The sequence below is a fragment of the Platichthys flesus genome, chromosome 2 (genome assembly GCF_949316205.1).
Source record: "Platichthys flesus chromosome 2, fPlaFle2.1, whole genome shotgun sequence".
Classification (NCBI taxonomy): domain Eukaryota; kingdom Metazoa; phylum Chordata; class Actinopteri; order Pleuronectiformes; family Pleuronectidae; genus Platichthys; species Platichthys flesus.
In genome coordinates, this window is record NC_084946.1 from 28,275,067 (window position 1) to 28,291,733 (window position 16,667).

The 16,667-nt window shown below is 43.1% G+C and overlaps 2 protein-coding genes across 2 annotated transcripts in view; both read left to right on the forward strand.

The window, feature by feature from the left end:
* Positions 1-12,177, forward strand: part of angpt4 (angiopoietin 4) — a 27,958-nt gene extending 15,781 nt beyond the window's left edge. The window contains exons 2-10 of the mRNA XM_062409471.1: positions 3,713-3,862; positions 3,941-4,062; positions 7,830-7,914; positions 8,519-8,666; positions 8,864-8,976; positions 9,269-9,370; positions 9,466-9,632; positions 9,734-9,867; positions 10,063-12,177. Coding sequence (XP_062265455.1) covers positions 3,713-3,862; positions 3,941-4,062; positions 7,830-7,914; positions 8,519-8,666; positions 8,864-8,976; positions 9,269-9,370; positions 9,466-9,632; positions 9,734-9,867; positions 10,063-10,223 — 1,182 coding nt within the window. The 3' untranslated portion in view covers positions 10,224-12,177. The remainder of the gene's footprint in view (positions 1-3,712; positions 3,863-3,940; positions 4,063-7,829; positions 7,915-8,518; positions 8,667-8,863; positions 8,977-9,268; positions 9,371-9,465; positions 9,633-9,733; positions 9,868-10,062) is intronic.
* Positions 12,178-13,766: 1,589 nt separating this feature from the next.
* Positions 13,767-16,115, forward strand: LOC133973253 (cytochrome c oxidase subunit 6C-1). Its single transcript, XM_062411003.1, has 4 exons — positions 13,767-13,899; positions 15,435-15,548; positions 15,701-15,833; positions 15,987-16,115. Exons 2-3 carry the CDS (start codon positions 15,444-15,446, stop codon positions 15,824-15,826), a joined length of 231 nt encoding a protein of 76 aa, XP_062266987.1. The 5' UTR covers positions 13,767-13,899; positions 15,435-15,443; the 3' UTR covers positions 15,827-15,833; positions 15,987-16,115.
* The last annotated feature ends 552 nt before the right edge of the window (positions 16,116-16,667 follow it).

The window sequence follows — 16,667 nt, forward strand, 5'->3', positions numbered from 1 at the left end:
TTAATGTGAAGTTATAAACCAGTCTGTGGAGATCACTGGGTCATGAGTTTTTCCTGTGACACGTGTTTTCAGGTGTTAGTACGGACAGGGGATTCAAACTGGTATCATGCTGAGGGGCGTGTCCTCACATCAACGTCTTTGATCTCTTTGTTTCTTTAAATCAAATACTGGACCTGCTCTTGTTCTTGGGGGTTTTCAGTCCTTAAGAGACAAATCAGTCGATCAAGCACCTGCCAGAGAGGAGATCTGATTGATCCTGGTTTTATAAGGAGCCGTTTTGTTTGTCCCACGTCTGACGCAGAGTCCTCATGTTGGCGTCCACTGGGAATGAGACTCAAATTACCAGTTCTAACTTGGTTCCTCTCCACAGCTTTCCCACTCCTACCTCCTTCACAAATTTAGCTTTCCCATAAAAAGCATTAAAACACTGAAGGGGAGAAAATGAAAGTTAATATTCCATCTGGTTCTGGTTTCATTCTCTGTCGTACCAAAAACCCAGAGCTCTGGAGGGAAGTCACAAACAGTTGTTCAGATATTTAAAAGTGTGCAGGGTGAATGGTTTGAATCCACCTGACCACTCAAAATGAATCAGGTGCTGTACACTAATGAGCAACAAGTTATGTTTGAAAAGTTCAAAATGTCCGCCTGAATATGATCACACTTTATACAGTCAGGTCCTTCACACTTCAGTCAGAGGGATTTGTGCAGGCATCCAACATAAACACATAACACAAACAACTTGGACATCTGCTCAGGATTTACACGACACCAGAGAGACCCCCCGACACTCGACGGGTACAAGACGACTGGCTGTGGGTTCCACCAGATCCTGTGCAGCTCAGGACCAAGTCCCACATGGAGAAGAGACGCTGAGGAGGGCGTTGGAGAGAGAGAGGGAGGAGAAGCAGAACATCAAGTGCAGCAGTGTTCGGCTCCAAAACATCTGGACGCTGGGTTTCTTAGAGACGCAATGAAGTCATATGAGAAGCTCGGAAAGTCACCCAGTGATTACACACCATGAGTTTGGTGAAGCCACGCAAACAAGTCAACACAAGTGCAGTGTAGCTCAGGATCCTGTGTGTGCGTGTGTGCGTCAGTTCACACTGATATATCCTAAAGTGTTGATGTTTCTGATCAGTTTGGTTTTACTCAGTTATCTGATAATATAAAAATGGGCTGAGACGTCATGATTGACAGCTGTCTGTCAACACACCAACTCGCTTGTGATGAATCCTGAGGACAATCTCCTGATGTCTTGTCACATCGGCTCCTTCACACAGATCTTAATCTTAATCTTAACATTGATTCTCTGGAGGTTTTACGAGAGGAGTGGCCTGAAAAAAGAAAGTTGTGAGGCCGCCACTCGGACAAACAGCCCCTGTGGAGGATGTCTGGAGGTTCTCCGGAGTTCAGTGCAGGTCTGAGATCAGCTTCAGAGAATGAAAGGACGGTTTAGAGATTGACCAGATGATGGCACATGATCGTCGACATCATGTGTCGGCAGACAGTGAGGAGGTTTTCACCCAGTAGCTGTGGAAAAAGTGCATGAACTTAGAAATGTGTTTACACACTCTCATCAGAGGATGCACCTGTGGTTGGCAGGAGCAGGAAGTTCAGTTCAGTGTCTGATCCTCCGTCAGGTCCTCAGGTCACCAGCTCAGGTCCCGACACACTCCTGCACTTGTTACCCCAGATCCATATCGGTGCCACTTGCCTGTGCGTCACTCTTGTTATCAGAGGCTTTGGTAGCACACACACACACACACACACACACACACACACATATACACACACACACACACACACACACACCCTCTGTGAAGTCACCCAGAGGGCCAGATCATAGTGAAGCCAACATGTGGTTTGAGTTAACATCTCAGAAACAAGCCCTCCATACCGGGGGTTGTCTGTGTATTTCCAGAGTACATGAGTGGTGTGTGTGTGTGTGTGTGTGTGTGTGTGTGTGTTGTATCTTTCATCCTACAGCAGGAAGTAAGGGTCAATTAAAAAGTCAGCACATTGTGTCTCATGAGATTCAGCAAAAAAGAACCTGTAAACGTATAGTTTCTCTCATTAAATCTTTTGTTGTTTTGTTCTTATCCCATCATGAACACGACACGTATGTGCTCTCACTCATCCGCCCCCCCCCCCACCCCCACCCCCCTCTGCTCGTCAGTCAGGTGAAGCGTTTGGTTTCCATCACAGTTAATCTGTGCAACATCACAGGAAGCAGAAACCACCGCTCGTTCCAAACGTTTTTCCCGCGTTTGATTATTTGATTAACTTCTCACTGCTTCACAACATCTGCTTTTTGTTCAGGTTTTTCGCACAATTTACTCCGTCGCGCAAAACCTTCTCCAACGAGCCACTGGGACTCATGGCCGCTGAGATTCCTATCTGTCCTCTACCAAAAATCAGGTTTTGATTGAACGGAGCGATGGTTGTTTAATCTGAATGTGAATTGAAGCAGGCTAAACATAATAACACCGGGGTTACTGTAATTGGGCAGTGAAAATGAGTGATAGCACCGTCAGCGTGGGGGGAGACTGATGATTGAGATAAAGTCAGTCAGAGAGGATAGCATCAGTCAGTGAAAGGAATCAAACCATGAACTTTAATGAAGTTTAATGTTGGAGGATCCGTCTGCAGATATTTTATGGAAAATTATGAACACATTTAGTCACTATCGATCCTCATGGATTTTCATTTCATTGTGTTCACTCAACGTCTGTTTGTGCGTTTTTCACTGTGTTTCATTAAAGCTTGGCTCAGTCACAACACAAGTGACAAATCACTGGTTTGAAAGTGTCCTTCCACACTGACCCTGCATGAGCGGCTGCACCACAGAATGTCTGATAGTGTGTGTTTGTAATGTTGTGTTCTCTTGTCCTGTGTCGATCCTCAAACTCTTCACTTTCATTTACAGTCTTTGTTTCAGAGTTTTAGAAAAGTTAGAAAACTTCATGTTCATCCGACCTTTTTCATCTGCACTTTATTACTGTTCACATGTGTGTTTATAAATAAGTTTCAATGATTCACGGATCCTATTTCGACTGATTCAGAGTCTGTTAAGCAACCGGCACCTTCAGATTCAAGTTCACATCTTTTCAAAATAAAATCTCTCAGGAACTAACTGTTGAGGTCACGGAGAGGCCGAGGAAATATGATGAGATCCACTTAATCTGTTTTTATTTGTAAAACCGATATTCAAAAATCTAAGTTGTGAGTCCTCGATCAGCTGCCACCACCATCACGATCCTAACAAAATCATCAGGATCGACACGAGACTCAACTCACATTTACACAAACACACACACACACACACACACACACACACACACACACACACACACACACTTGGATCTCGTCAAACAGCCTCACTGGTAACGGGGTCTCCCACAGGGACCCCTCTGTTTGTTGGTGCAGTGGTATATTTATCAACTCCCTGCTTCTCAGTGGCACTGATATCCTGGGGACGTTTGAGGGAGAAATAGACGGACGGATTATTTATTTGTCAGAGGTCAAAGGTCACAGCATGGCAGTGTGACTTGGCATCAGTTTATATTCCCAGACACATGGGGACCTGCGTCTTTGTACCACAGGCCTCTTGAGTGTGCGTTTGATTCGATGAACTTCATGCACCCAGACGGTGGTTTTACTGCAAATCTTTCTAACACATTATTTCCTCTGTTTGTGTCCCTTTATTCTGCAGCTGGAGAACTTCGTACAGAGCAGACGAGACATCAGCAACACACCGTCACACGTCGTGCACAACCAGACGGCCACGATGCTGGAGATCGGAACAAACCTCCTCACGCGCACGGCAGAGCAGACACGCAAACTCAACGTGGTGGAAGCCAAGGTAACGGCCACACAACGCAGTTCAGTCAGACAGCTCATGTTCAAATGATGGGAGTAATGAGAAATAACTTGTAACCAGGTGCTGAACCACACGTCTCGGATTGAGATCCAGCTTCTGGAGAACTCTCTGTCCACCAACAAGCTGGAGAAGGAGCTGCTACTCCAGACGACCGAAATCAGTCAGCTGCGAGACAAGAACAGGTACAAAATCAGCATCAAACCTAAAGTCCACAGGACATGAGACATCGAGGGCTTCGGGGATGGTTCAGACCTCAGGTGGTTGCAGACGCTATCTCCAGAAGTGGGAGGACTCAGCTCCATAGTCAGTTTAGGTGTTAGCTTATCCAGCGCTTCCAAATCTGTGAGGTTCTCCTTCTTATACAACTCCCCTGACAGTTTGGGTCTGGAGGGCCAGAGTAGACTCTTGAAATGCACAAGGCTTGATGAGAGTCTCAGGGTTAGTGGCTGTCTGCTTCTGTGCTTGCACTGTTCTAAAGGAGCGCCTCAAGTTCCTTCTGATGGGCATCCATTGCTCCCTGAAGACTAGACTCCAGTGTCTGGGTCCGCTCCTCTTCCAGCTCGGCAGTAAGTTCTTCTTCCTTATGTGTCACTTGGTCTTGTGTTTGTTTGCTTTCAAGCCCTCCAGTTCCTCAGTGGTTCCCTCAATGTTGGACTGTTTCACGTCCTGAAGTTCCCCTGATGAGCATTCTTTTGTTTGTGCAGCTGATGTTTCAGCTCCAGGGTCTGGGTCTGCTCCTCTTCCAGCTCGGCAGTAAGATCCTCTTCCTTTTGTTACCGAGACTTGATATTTACTGTCTCTGCCTCCGAGCATGGTAGAGAGCCTGGGAATGTTGCTCTGGAGATTCTGCCTGAGTTTTTTCTCAGAATTAAGTTTGGTGACAAGTTCTAGGTTGGTTGCTTTCAAGCTCTCCAGTTCCTGCAGTTGCAGAGCATTTCTCTCAATGTTGGACTGTTTCACAGCCTGAAGATCCTCCTGATGAGCGTTGTGTTGATTCTGCAGCTGATGTTTCAGCTCCAGTGTCTGAGCCAACTCACTCTGCAGCTTGGCAGTGAGATCCTCTTTCTCATTTGTCAGAGACTTGTTCTTCTCAGTCACCGTCTCCAGGCTCATATAGAGTTTGATGGATTGTCTTTGGAGGTCCTGATTAAGCTCATCCTCCTCCTGACATTTTTTGACAAGCTCAAGGTTGGTTGCTTTCAGGCTCTCCACTTCCTGCAGCTGCAGAGCAATTCTCTTAACATCGGCCCATTTTATTGCCTGAAGATCGTCGTGATGAGCGTCGTGTTGCTTCTGCAGCTGATGTTTCAGCTCCAGTGCCTGGGTTCGGTCCGTCTGCAGCTCAGCAGAAATGTCCTCTTCCTTCTTGGTCAGAGACTTGTTGTGATCTGTCAATGTTTCCAGGCGGCTGGAGAGCCTGGTTATTTCCCTCTGAAGGTCCAGATGGAGTTGTTTCTCAGCTTTAAGGTCAAGGCCGGTTGTTGTACTAACCTCTGTGTCCTTCAAGTGGCAACTCTTTGCCTCTGCAAGGGACTGTTTCCATATCATAAAGTGCTGCAGATGGGAATCTGCTTGTTTTTGCAACTTATCTTTCAACAGCAGACGCTGGATGGACTCTTTCTTCAGCTCGGCAGAGAGAAATTCAACTGTGTCTGACAGAGACTTGATCTCTTCATCGTTTACCTCCTGATCGACAGGGTTCCACTTTCCAGACTCGCAAATGTTTACCTTTTTCATCCTGGTCACTATTGTTGAACATTACCCATGAATTTTTATCTAAAATTATCTGCAATATTGGCAAGTGACTGTTTCACGCTCTTATTGTGCAGGAAGTTTTCATCATCCAAAGGCTTTTGTCTATGAGCTTTCAAATGAAAGGCAGGTATCAACTTTGATAGCTTTGATCTTCAAAAGTAACGGTGCTAGCTGCTGTTAAACCTCAAAGAAGAAGAATACAAATAATTGAATATGTTATATATTTGTCATATTAATATATATATATAGCATATTTAATCTATAATATGTATATTGGCATATCAGTACCATGGTTACCGATGTTGTTCTAATCAGTTTGCTTGTGTTCCACAGACACACACACACACAAACACACACACACGCACACACCCACACACAGACACGCACACACATACACACCAACACACACACACACACAGAAACCCACATACACTAACACACACATACACTCAGAAACCCACATACACACAAACACACACAAACACACACACACACACACACACACACAAACACACACACACACACATACATACACACAAACACACACTCACACACACACACAAACTGCACAGACCGCAGCACCGCAGCAATCAGTGACTCCCCATCAGTCCACATCCCAGTAGAAGGCGTTTCCTCGTTCACGTGCGGGTCAGCGTGATGAAGTGTTTGGAGCTGATAACGTGTTTCAGCTCTCAGTACGACCACGGTCTCACTGCTAATGTAAAACAACATCACTCGTAGAACTAAAACCACGACATGACACATGTGCACACGCGAGAACAACGGGAGGTCGTGTCCGACACTTGTCAATTACTCTTCAGCAGAAGTTGAACTTGTGGTTGGAAACGCTCCGTGAGCGGTTTGGAAATTATGTGTCAGTGATAAGTTTACTGAGGAGCGTCGGGAGCAGTGTTACTAAACCTAACAAATGAGTGGAGTAAATAATTGCAGATCAGGATGGGAAATGTGATTAAAGTTAAAGATATTGTATCATGGCAGTTTCGTTCTTATGGCACTTTACAAAGATGACGTCATTGAAAGGTTCGCAGAGGACAGTGAGTTACAGCGTCTCCTACTTGTTTACTAGTCTGGTAACATCAACGAATAGGGTGAGCCTACAAAATCAGAGGTCTGGTGCTCTGCGTGAAACATGAGGACTGGAGAGGAGTCAACAAGCCTGAGTTACTGTCCCAGCCCGCCCCTGTCTGAAGTCCTTGATTTGAGCAGCTGCTCAGCTTCTGGTTTTACGGCTCTTCAACCAGGAGTTATAACCCCAGGACCACTACAGACAGATTAGCCACAAATAGTTTGGATTTGCTTCCTCCATCTGAAGATAAATACAAACACCCTATTAAAATGTCTAATCTGAAGAATTCTAGGAGTTGTGTTTCTATGACATACTGTAGTTTCCTTTTTGGTGTTCCTACAACCTGCAGATTTCCTACATCTCCTAGATTGATTTTATCTTGGTGTGACAGTAATTTGCGATGGTTTTGCAGGAGTCCTGCCAATAGAAGCCGTGGCTTGTTTGGAAAAACCTTTCTGCCAATTCACATTAGAAACAATGAGAGACAAGCGATGGTGGTGGAGTCAAAGAAAGATTTGTCACTTTTACTTCTGTTTTCTTTTCACTTAATCGGGAACTTCGCCCATTTTCAACCTGATTTATATTATTACATATCTATAGTATACAAAGATTTAATCTCCCACCTGTTGGCTGGACCAAGATTTACTCAATCTTTTGTTTTCAAATCAGAAGATGACTTTAACGTCCCTGGAGGATTCTTCCAGCTCCCTGGATGTGTGCTACAACTACAACATGCACTTTGTGACACAAGTGACTTTCCACAGCAGAACTTTTAGATGCTTTACCACAAACAGATGATTATTACTCATTACCTCAGGAACAACTCACGTCAAAACCATTAATAACCATTGATGAAGATGGTTTGACATTCAGATGTCAAACAATCTTCGGTGTTTGGAGCATGTATAGGATAGAGGCCTGGGCGCCAGGTGCATTCTGGGTATTGTAGCGTTTCTACCTTTTGGGGGGAAAAGGTAATACCGAAGTCCCTTTTCCCAGTTTTCTCCCGTCATGTAGTACCAATTTTCCCTCCTTTCTACTGAAGAGATTTACAGGTTTTATTAGAGGCCTCCATCCTCCCAATGACTTCTTCAATGTGTCTTTCAGTCACCTGGAGAGTAAAGTTCAGATGTTGGAGTCTCGGCAGAGAGGAGAGCTGGAGGACATGAAGGAGCACAAGAGCCGACTGCAGGTACACGTCCTGCAAATTATTCATTCAGACTAAGTATTTCACATTTACAAGACATAGATTTCAGTTCACGAGATAATGAGTTCATGAACTATTTAATGTACAACTATACAGTCTGATCAGATTCTGTTGATTCATTCCACTTTAACTAAGCTGGCTGAGAAGTGTACACTCAAAACAAACCTAAGATGAAACCAAGGGGGTTATGTTTTAGATAGTTTGTTTGAAATCACCATGAAACTTGGTGGGAGGACATGGAATGGATCAGGGAAGAACCCATTCATTCCAGATCCAGATCAGTATCAAGGGGCGGATCCAGAATATTCCTTCCACTTTCTTTAACTTTTCCACATTGCAAGATTTGGCACAGATTAGGCCGAATCTTATATATCCGAATATTCCATGAGAATGCTTCCTTGGCAAAGCTGATTAAAAGGAACACAAGATGAGGATTGTTGTCTGAGACAATAAAATCAGATCTGTTAAACAAAAGACAATCGAGTGATGTTTGGAACAGGGAGATGGAATAGGGGTTTGCTCGGCGACACACCTTGACGTTGGTTGCCATCCGCAAATTAACCAAGCAAAGAAAATGTTCTTCTCTCAGTCTGTTGTCAGGACTCAGATGGTGGCCATCGAGTCTTTAGAGAGGCAGCTGAGAGTCGCCAGCAGCAACAACACGGCTCTGCAGAGGCAGCAGGCTCAGCTGATGGCGTCGGTCCACACACTCATTAACATGGTGGCTAGTACTACAGGTATACACACACACACAAATTCACTAATGTGTTCTCTAACCCCTTACCTAACCTTTAACATCAAAACCTTATAACCCAGTCTTTAAAAAGATGTGAGCATTTCTGAGGTTTATGCTCAAATTTTTCTCACAAAGACACAACATACACACACCCATGAGTCTTCACTGTATTCGTTGTGTGTGTGTGTGTGTTTGTAGCGTCACCTCCTGGGAACCAGATGTGGAGGGACTGTGCAGACGCCTATAAGGCCGGTCACTCTGTCAGCGGAGTGTACCACATCTTCATCAGCAACAGGACTCAGCCTGTGCAGGTAATGTCTGACCTGCAGCAAGTTCTAAATTCAGGCATGTCGATCAGTGTGAGGAGACGTTCTGGTAGAATCAGAACCAATGAATGGACCGGGTACATTCCACACTGACGCTGTATCAGCTTCAGTGAGCTTTGAATAACCAGGTGAACAGATTTGTTGCAGATCACTTCTACAGTTTAAGAGAGATAAACTGCAACCAGCATCACCCCAGGCAAAGCTAACGGCCCATTCCAAACAATGGACACTGCCGTAGTATTTGACATTTTTATTACTTTCTCCTCTTCTCCTGAAGGTGTACTGTGACATGGAGACGAGCGGAGGAGGTTGGACGGTTTTCCAGCGACGGTTTAACGGCAGCGTGGACTTCCAGAGGAGCTGGAGGGAGTACAAGATGGTGGGTTTCTCTAATGGGAGCATTGAATCAAAACTGAGAATAAGATCCACTAGTACATCGCACCTCACCCTCGTTCCCATCGTCCCACTCTGCAGGGTTTCGGGGACCTGTTGGGAGAGCACTGGTTGGGTAATGAAGTGTTGTACCTGCTGACCAGTCAGGGTCAGTACTCTCTAAGGGTGGACCTGAAAGACTGGGAGGGAAACCCGGCCCACTCCCAGTACGACCGCTTTACACTGACCAGTGAGAGGCAGCAGTACAGGTGAGTTACACTTCACCACCATCTGTCTGTCTGTCTGTCTGTCTGTCTGTAATGAAGTACAGTACTTACTCTCCACCCCGCCACTGCCTCCGGTCTCCCAGGTTGTATCTGAGAGGTTACAGTGGCACAGCAGGGAGGCAGAGCAGCTTGACCACCCATGGGACCAGCTTCAGCACCCGAGACCAGGACAACGACAACTGCGACCACTGCAAATGTGCCCTGATGCTCACTGGAGGTAAAGTTCAACCAGCTCCGCCCCTCGTCTGAATGTCCCCTCGTCATCGTCAAAATGCAGCACAATGAACAGGAATAAACAATCTCTCTATATGTTGTTGTTTCAGTGTTACACTGTTTGGACCAGGGTCTAAATTAAGTTATGGATAAAGTCCCTGTGCACATCGCTCTCTGTGTCTGTCTCTCTCTCCTTCAGGTTGGTGGTTCGACGCCTGTGGTTTCTCCAACCTGAACGGAATGTACTACAGCATCGGCCACAACATCAGGAAGCTTAACGGTATCAAGTGGCACCACTTCAGAGGCCCCAGCTACTCTCTGCGCTCCACCGCCATGATGGTTCGACCCTACGACTTCTAGCAGCACCCCTCAGCCTTCATGATGGAACAACCCAATGGCACCCCTCCAATGTGACTCTACAGTCCGACCCCTAAGTCCACTACCTTGATAGTACACTTACAACAACACTTCTTGCATCCACAAGGGTACAAACATGACTATAGCAGACAGTGAGAATCACAGCTTTAATCGATCGGCATGGTTGGAAAGTTTTGCCGGATGAGTTGTTTTATCTAAACACGCCCGAGATCCACGAGGGTCGTAAATGTGATGCTCAAAATGAACCAGTTCATTCATTGAGGGGTATTTGGAAATCAAAGGCGTTTCTCAATCACCACAATCAGAGGCGGGGTTGAAACGCCAACCGTCACTGATGGAGCCAGTCGCTTCAAACAGACGTTCAAAGTGTCTTTACACGTAAAAGGTGACAGAAAGAATTGTGAAAACTGAGAATCAGCAAGAGGGTGAAAGCCTGCAGACTTTCTCTGGCCAACGAATGGCACCAAGTAGGCGTCAAGGGATCTGTGAACGTCACTAATCCTTTGTACCAAAACTTTTCCACCATCTGCTGAGAAGCTCCCATGGCAGCTACGTGGCACAGACCTTTCTGACTTTGGAGAATCTCGACTTCAACATATCTCTGCAGGTGGGGTTTTTTCTCGAGGTTAATCCCCAGTTTACCTTTTCCAGGGGTCATTCTGCTTTAGTGATTGTCTGTTGGCAGAAGATCGTATCACCCTCTTCCACTGCGGTGAAACCTCCCTCTCTGACAGTGTCGCACTTTTTAAAGAAAACTAAAATGCAGAGACCTACAAAGCCGCTTGTGATGCTCACAACCTCCAGAGGAGATCATGAGAGAAGAGGTGATGCAGAGCAGAAGGTCCTGTGATGTTGCGTTTTCTGGCTTCGGATTGAACAGGTGAACTTTCTCTCTGTAAGACAATCACAGTTCTGAATATCTCCAGGAGGATGATACATGACATCACACCAAGGAGGCTTCCAGTCTGAGGAATGAACTGGTTGACCAGAAGTTCACGAAGACACAAAGAATTAAAATTCAACGAAATATGTGATATGTGATATTTGACTGTGATGTTGAAGTCCATGAGAAAGTAACAGGGTACGAGATTGGACACGAACATTTCTAAGAAAACTAGAACTATGTTTACAGGAACAACACAATCATGAAATGAGAGACTGTCCTGTTGCATGAACTGGAAATGTGTCCGAAAAGTCGCCTGGTTCAAGACCCTGAGGTGATTTAGAGTTGAGTCAATCAGGGACAGACAGTGGTTTCTGTCTTCTTTACAATAAAGTAAATGAGTATTTTCCCCCAAAATCTCAAACTATTGCTTTAAAAACACGTTTTACTGGTGTTGATCAAACTCAACTTCAGAATTTGGTGGTTGATGATCGTGAAGAGAAGCCTTTGCAGGTTTCACAGCTTGAGACGTCACATGTTTATCTGTCAGAATGCATAAGTCTTATTAAAATGCACTTTACGAAAGAGAACCTGAGTGTTTGATTTGACCTTTGCCCTCAGTGTAACTGTGTGTTTTGTGTTGAACGATTCTGAAAACAGTAACAAATTACACTTGTTTTACAGGTTTTAAATAGTTGTTTTGATTTACTGCATGTGTTTCAAAGCTTGTCCACTTAACTGTTAACAGTTTGTTTTGTACAATAAAATATGTCAATAAAGCGTCACTGCTCTTTCTGTCAGCCGTTATGATCAGAAGTAAAAGTCCCTCCTGGAATTATGTTGTTTAGAATGAATGAATAAATGCTGCCTCATACATTTCAATAACAGTTCATAAACATGTTTTAGTATGTGTCAAGTGTCTGCAGAATTGGACTCATTTTATTAGTAAAGACTGACAACATGATGGCCCCAAAAGTGAAGCCAAACCTACCTGCTCGCCCCCTGGTGGCTGGCTGCAGTATAGGCCGCCTCCTCCATGTTAGCAGATGTGACATGCACCAAACAAATAAATGTTTTTTTTACTCACTGATGGTTGTTCAAGTGTTTCTGATCAGTTTGGTTTGATCAGTTATTTGATGATATAAAAACAGGCTGAGATGATTGACAGCTGAGACTGATTCCTGATTGGTCAAGCGTATGCATGAGTGGGACCTTGATACCACGCCTCTGTCCTCTGATGTCTCTGCCTCTGACTGCACAAGATGTCGGCGTCTGAGTTATTTTGGCTTCATTTCTTCATCCTGTATTTCTGCATTTCTGCGTACATATACTGTTCAAATTGAAGGATTCATTCAAAACAGTTCAGCGTGTTCTGGTTCTCTCTTGTGGTCAGACTGTGTAACTACAAGTTGTTTGGTTTGCAGGGGGCGAAGCGCAGCATGATATCAATTGTAAGTGCATGTGTGTGTGTGTGTGTGTGTGTGTGTGTCTCAAGAGACTTCTTATAACCTTTATCCAGTCCAGGGCATTATATGATGGTCCTGGATCAGTGCTGAACAATTTCACATAGTAAAAAAATATAAGCATAAATATCAGGTGTTTATTTACCTACTGTAAGCACTTAAAGTTACTCAGTATTCATTCCAGGATCCTTACACCCCGCCACACCGTCATTCATCGTTTCTTGTTTGATTTGCATACAGACAAATATGTGTGTTTCCAATTTATAGTTGCTTTATGTGTGTATATGTTTTCGCCTCCTACTTACTTGTCTATAACAATCATATGTTTCTGTTTATTAGGGCCCGAGCACCTCGGGTGGGAGGCCCTGATGTATTTCGAAGGATTTGTATTTCCCTTTTGGGCTTTCTCAGGGCCTAGACATGTTCATATATATATACCAAAGTTTGCATGGAATTCAAAACCCTAATTCTAGACTAATATGAAATGGGCCCCTCAGTTAGCTTTCACCGATCTTCACAAAAATCGTAGCCCAGGTGCATCATGAGCAGAAAAAAAAAAAAGTCTAGAGGTGCAATTTGAACAACGCAACAGGAAGCCTGCCATTTTCCAACTTTCGAGGTTATGACATAGTGGAAACGATGACAAATATACATATATGAATGTAAAATGTATACAAATTATTACAAATTAATCAATTTAAGAAGATAGATAGATAGAGATGATAGAAGATATAAATAATGGTAGTTATGGTAATATTCATAATCACAATTATCATCATCATCATCATAATTATAATATTATGGTCAGATCACATTAGCTCACGCTGATCAGTACAATACTGCCACCTTGTGGACAAAAGTGGGAACTGAAGGACCAATCAATCTATGAATTATCTATTACTATAATTGTGTGTATATATATATAATACTATGTATACATATATATAGTATTATTAACAGGGAGTTGCCGATTTTTGACGTTACAAGTTCGATCATACCAACTTTGAATGTTTATCTTTGTTGTTCTTGTTTTATATCCGGGTTTTCAGATGAGATCTATGGTAGATTTAGTTAATATATATAGGACTTGTTTTATACTTATATATATATGTATGTGTGTTTATATACTAAATATATATATGAATGTGAATATATAGCGTTTGAATCCTGTCCTTCTTCCCCATGTCCTCAACTAGCCTCGCTTCGCTTTCTCTGGTCCCGGTGTGGTTTGACCCTCTGCGGCTCCAGTAGCATCTCTTCCGGTGGACAAACGTTGTGTTAGCGGTTTAAGTGAAGGTCGTGAGTCCAACCTGTGAGTATTCCTCCATCGGAACCGGTTCGAACGCTCTTGTGGGTCCACGTTGTGACCCCTTTGATTCACTATCCGGACCCGGGCACCGGGATCTGACCCGGGTCTTTGATTCCAGACTCTTTCCTCTGACGGACTGCGGCTCGTTAGCACTTAGCTTCCCGAGCTAGCCAGCCTTATCTCGTGCTGTCGCTCTTCCGACACTTCTTGGTTCACAGTGGAAGTTTAACGTTAGATTTGATTGTTGTGTTAACGTGTTTCACCTCTAACACCAGTGTTGAGTCAAACTGTGAACGTGCAGAGGGTCGAGGCCCGCCATGTCACAGTGACATCACGCGGATTTGACCCTGCAGCTCAGCTGGTTGCTTGTGTTTGATATATGATTTAATATCCTTATATTTACATTATATTAAACTTCTCCTGCTGAAGCTAACACGTGTGATCGTGTGTGTATATGATCTGTGCTGAGCTGCGTTCAGCAAACAGAAACTAGAGTCATGTTAAATAGAAAAGACGTCATCTTTAACAAATCAACAAATGTGCAAACTACTCGTTGACATTTTCTTTATTATTATTATATTATATTGTTATTAAAGTGACTCAGATTCTGCGGTGAAGGACAAACTGAACTCATGATGCTGAACCTGTTCTTGGTTTCAGTCTAATTGTCCTGCTGTGAATGTGAGATGGTGTCAGACATTTCACATTCAAGTCTCGTCAATGTTTGAAATCCACTTTGTTAAATGTATTTTGCTCATTGGAGCTCATCACACTCACGTAAACCACTTCGGACCAGATCCAGATCTAAAACCACTTCACATAGACCCGTCAAACTGAACTAGATTATCCCTCAAGCGTAAGACTCTTTAAAACATGACTCACAGTTTGTTCCATGTTAACAAGGCAACTCAGTTTTTTACAGAGGACATGAAATCATAAAGACATGTTCAAATTTAAATAGAGTCAAATAAAATGGAAGCTGTAAAAAATGTTCAGCAGACATTTTAAATACCAGAATATTGATCAGATTTAGCTTGAAACCACTCTGAGCTTTATTAAACATGTTTGACCTCCAAGTGTCCATGAGGCCAAAGGTCACTGTATTTAACCAGGCAGTGAAATCACTCTTCTGATATGATGGTAGAGGGGCTTGATTAAGTTGAGTTTATAATGTGAAGTTTAACTGACGTCTGTGAAGAGACATTGGATTCGTAGATGATGCAAGCAGCCGTAGAATTACAAGATGAGAGTGATCTCTTTCAGCTCCATCCCACTGCTCCTTTGTGTAGATAAGTGCCTTTCAAATTATTATTATTATTATTATGTATTAGACACTAACAAACATAGAACACCACATAACTGAACCGAATGAACAGATCCTAGATCCGGTTATTTGAGTCATTATCGTGATGTCACCTGATCCCAGTGCATCTCTTTCTCGTCCAGTAAGAGAAGACCTGAGACTTGGACTGAATGTTCATGTCTTCACCGATCAGATCTGATTGTAGAGTTTGACCGGTGCCTCCTCTTCTCTGCAGTGATCCACCATGTCTCTGCCAAAGCCTTTGATGAGGGGGATGCTGGCAAAGCGTCTGAAGTTTCACCTGCCCATCTCTTTCGCGCTGGCTCTGGGGGCTGCGATAATGTTCAAGGTGAGCACACACAAACACAAACACACACACACGGCTATATCCTTCAAAATAAATCACTGAAACCTCGATTCGGACATTTTCAACTATTTCAATTTATTTATCTGATTGATTGACGCTGTGGCTGAAATGTTAATTTTCTTTGTGTGCTGCAGTACACAGTGACAGAGCCCAGGAAACAGGCCTACGCTGATTTCTACAAAACCTACGACTCAGTCAAGGAGTTCAACGCCATGAGGGAGGCTGGCATCTTCGAGAGTGTGCGGCCCTCAGGAGAGTGAAACCTCTGTGAGTCCTTTGACACTTAAACGTTTATTAACATTATATATTATATATCTCACTTCTGCGACATTATAAAACATAATATTGGATAAATCACAGGTTATTCCAAAAACACTAGGAACAATTTCATAATTGTGGCGTTATGTTTTCTTCTTCCAGCTCTAGTTCCCCGTCAATGGTTCCTGGTCCGAGGATGAAGTTCCTTCTCTTTGATGTAATTTACTGATCAGATGTGAACTTCACTTTTCTGTTTTGTTCCTCTCAATAAACTATTCTATTAATGTAAAAGTTCTCTGGTCATTGTCTCGTGCTTTTATTAAGTTTCTGTTATACGTTTTTAAATAACCTGCAATCCAGTGTTACTGAAACTGTGACTTATGTGCTATAACTAATATTGACAATTGATAATTGACTACTTATCTAAAGTGTGGTAGATACAAAGGGCTCATTAAAGATGTTCTAATAAACATATTTATGATTATTATTTTACACATACATCAAACTAAATCCTGGACAATGGATCTTAGACTTTATATAAAGATGAACACTGTGTAGGTGAAGCTGTTTACCATTTCAGTAGTAATATGACTTTAGCCTTATTCAATTACTTTATTTCAGTAACATTCTGACTTTATTCTGTTTAAATTTATGTATTTCAGTAATATGACTTTATTTTGAGTTAATTACTTTATTTCAGTAATATCCTGACTTTTTCTGATTAAATTACTTTATTTCAGTAATATCCCGAATTTATTCAGATTAAATTACTTTATGTCAGTAATATTCTGACTTAATACTTATTAAATTACTTTATTTCAGTAATATCCTGACTTTCGTCTG

Bases quoted from the DNA above. Each gene is read 5' to 3' on its own strand.
- LOC133973253 (XM_062411003.1), top strand. From the start codon at position 15,444: ATGTCTCTGCCAAAGCCTTTGATGAGGGGGATGCTGGCAAAGCGTCTG. The intron at 15,549-15,700 runs GTGAGCACACAC...TGTGTGCTGCAG, and splicing joins GGGCTGCGATAATGTTCAAG to TACACAGTGACAGAGCCCAG.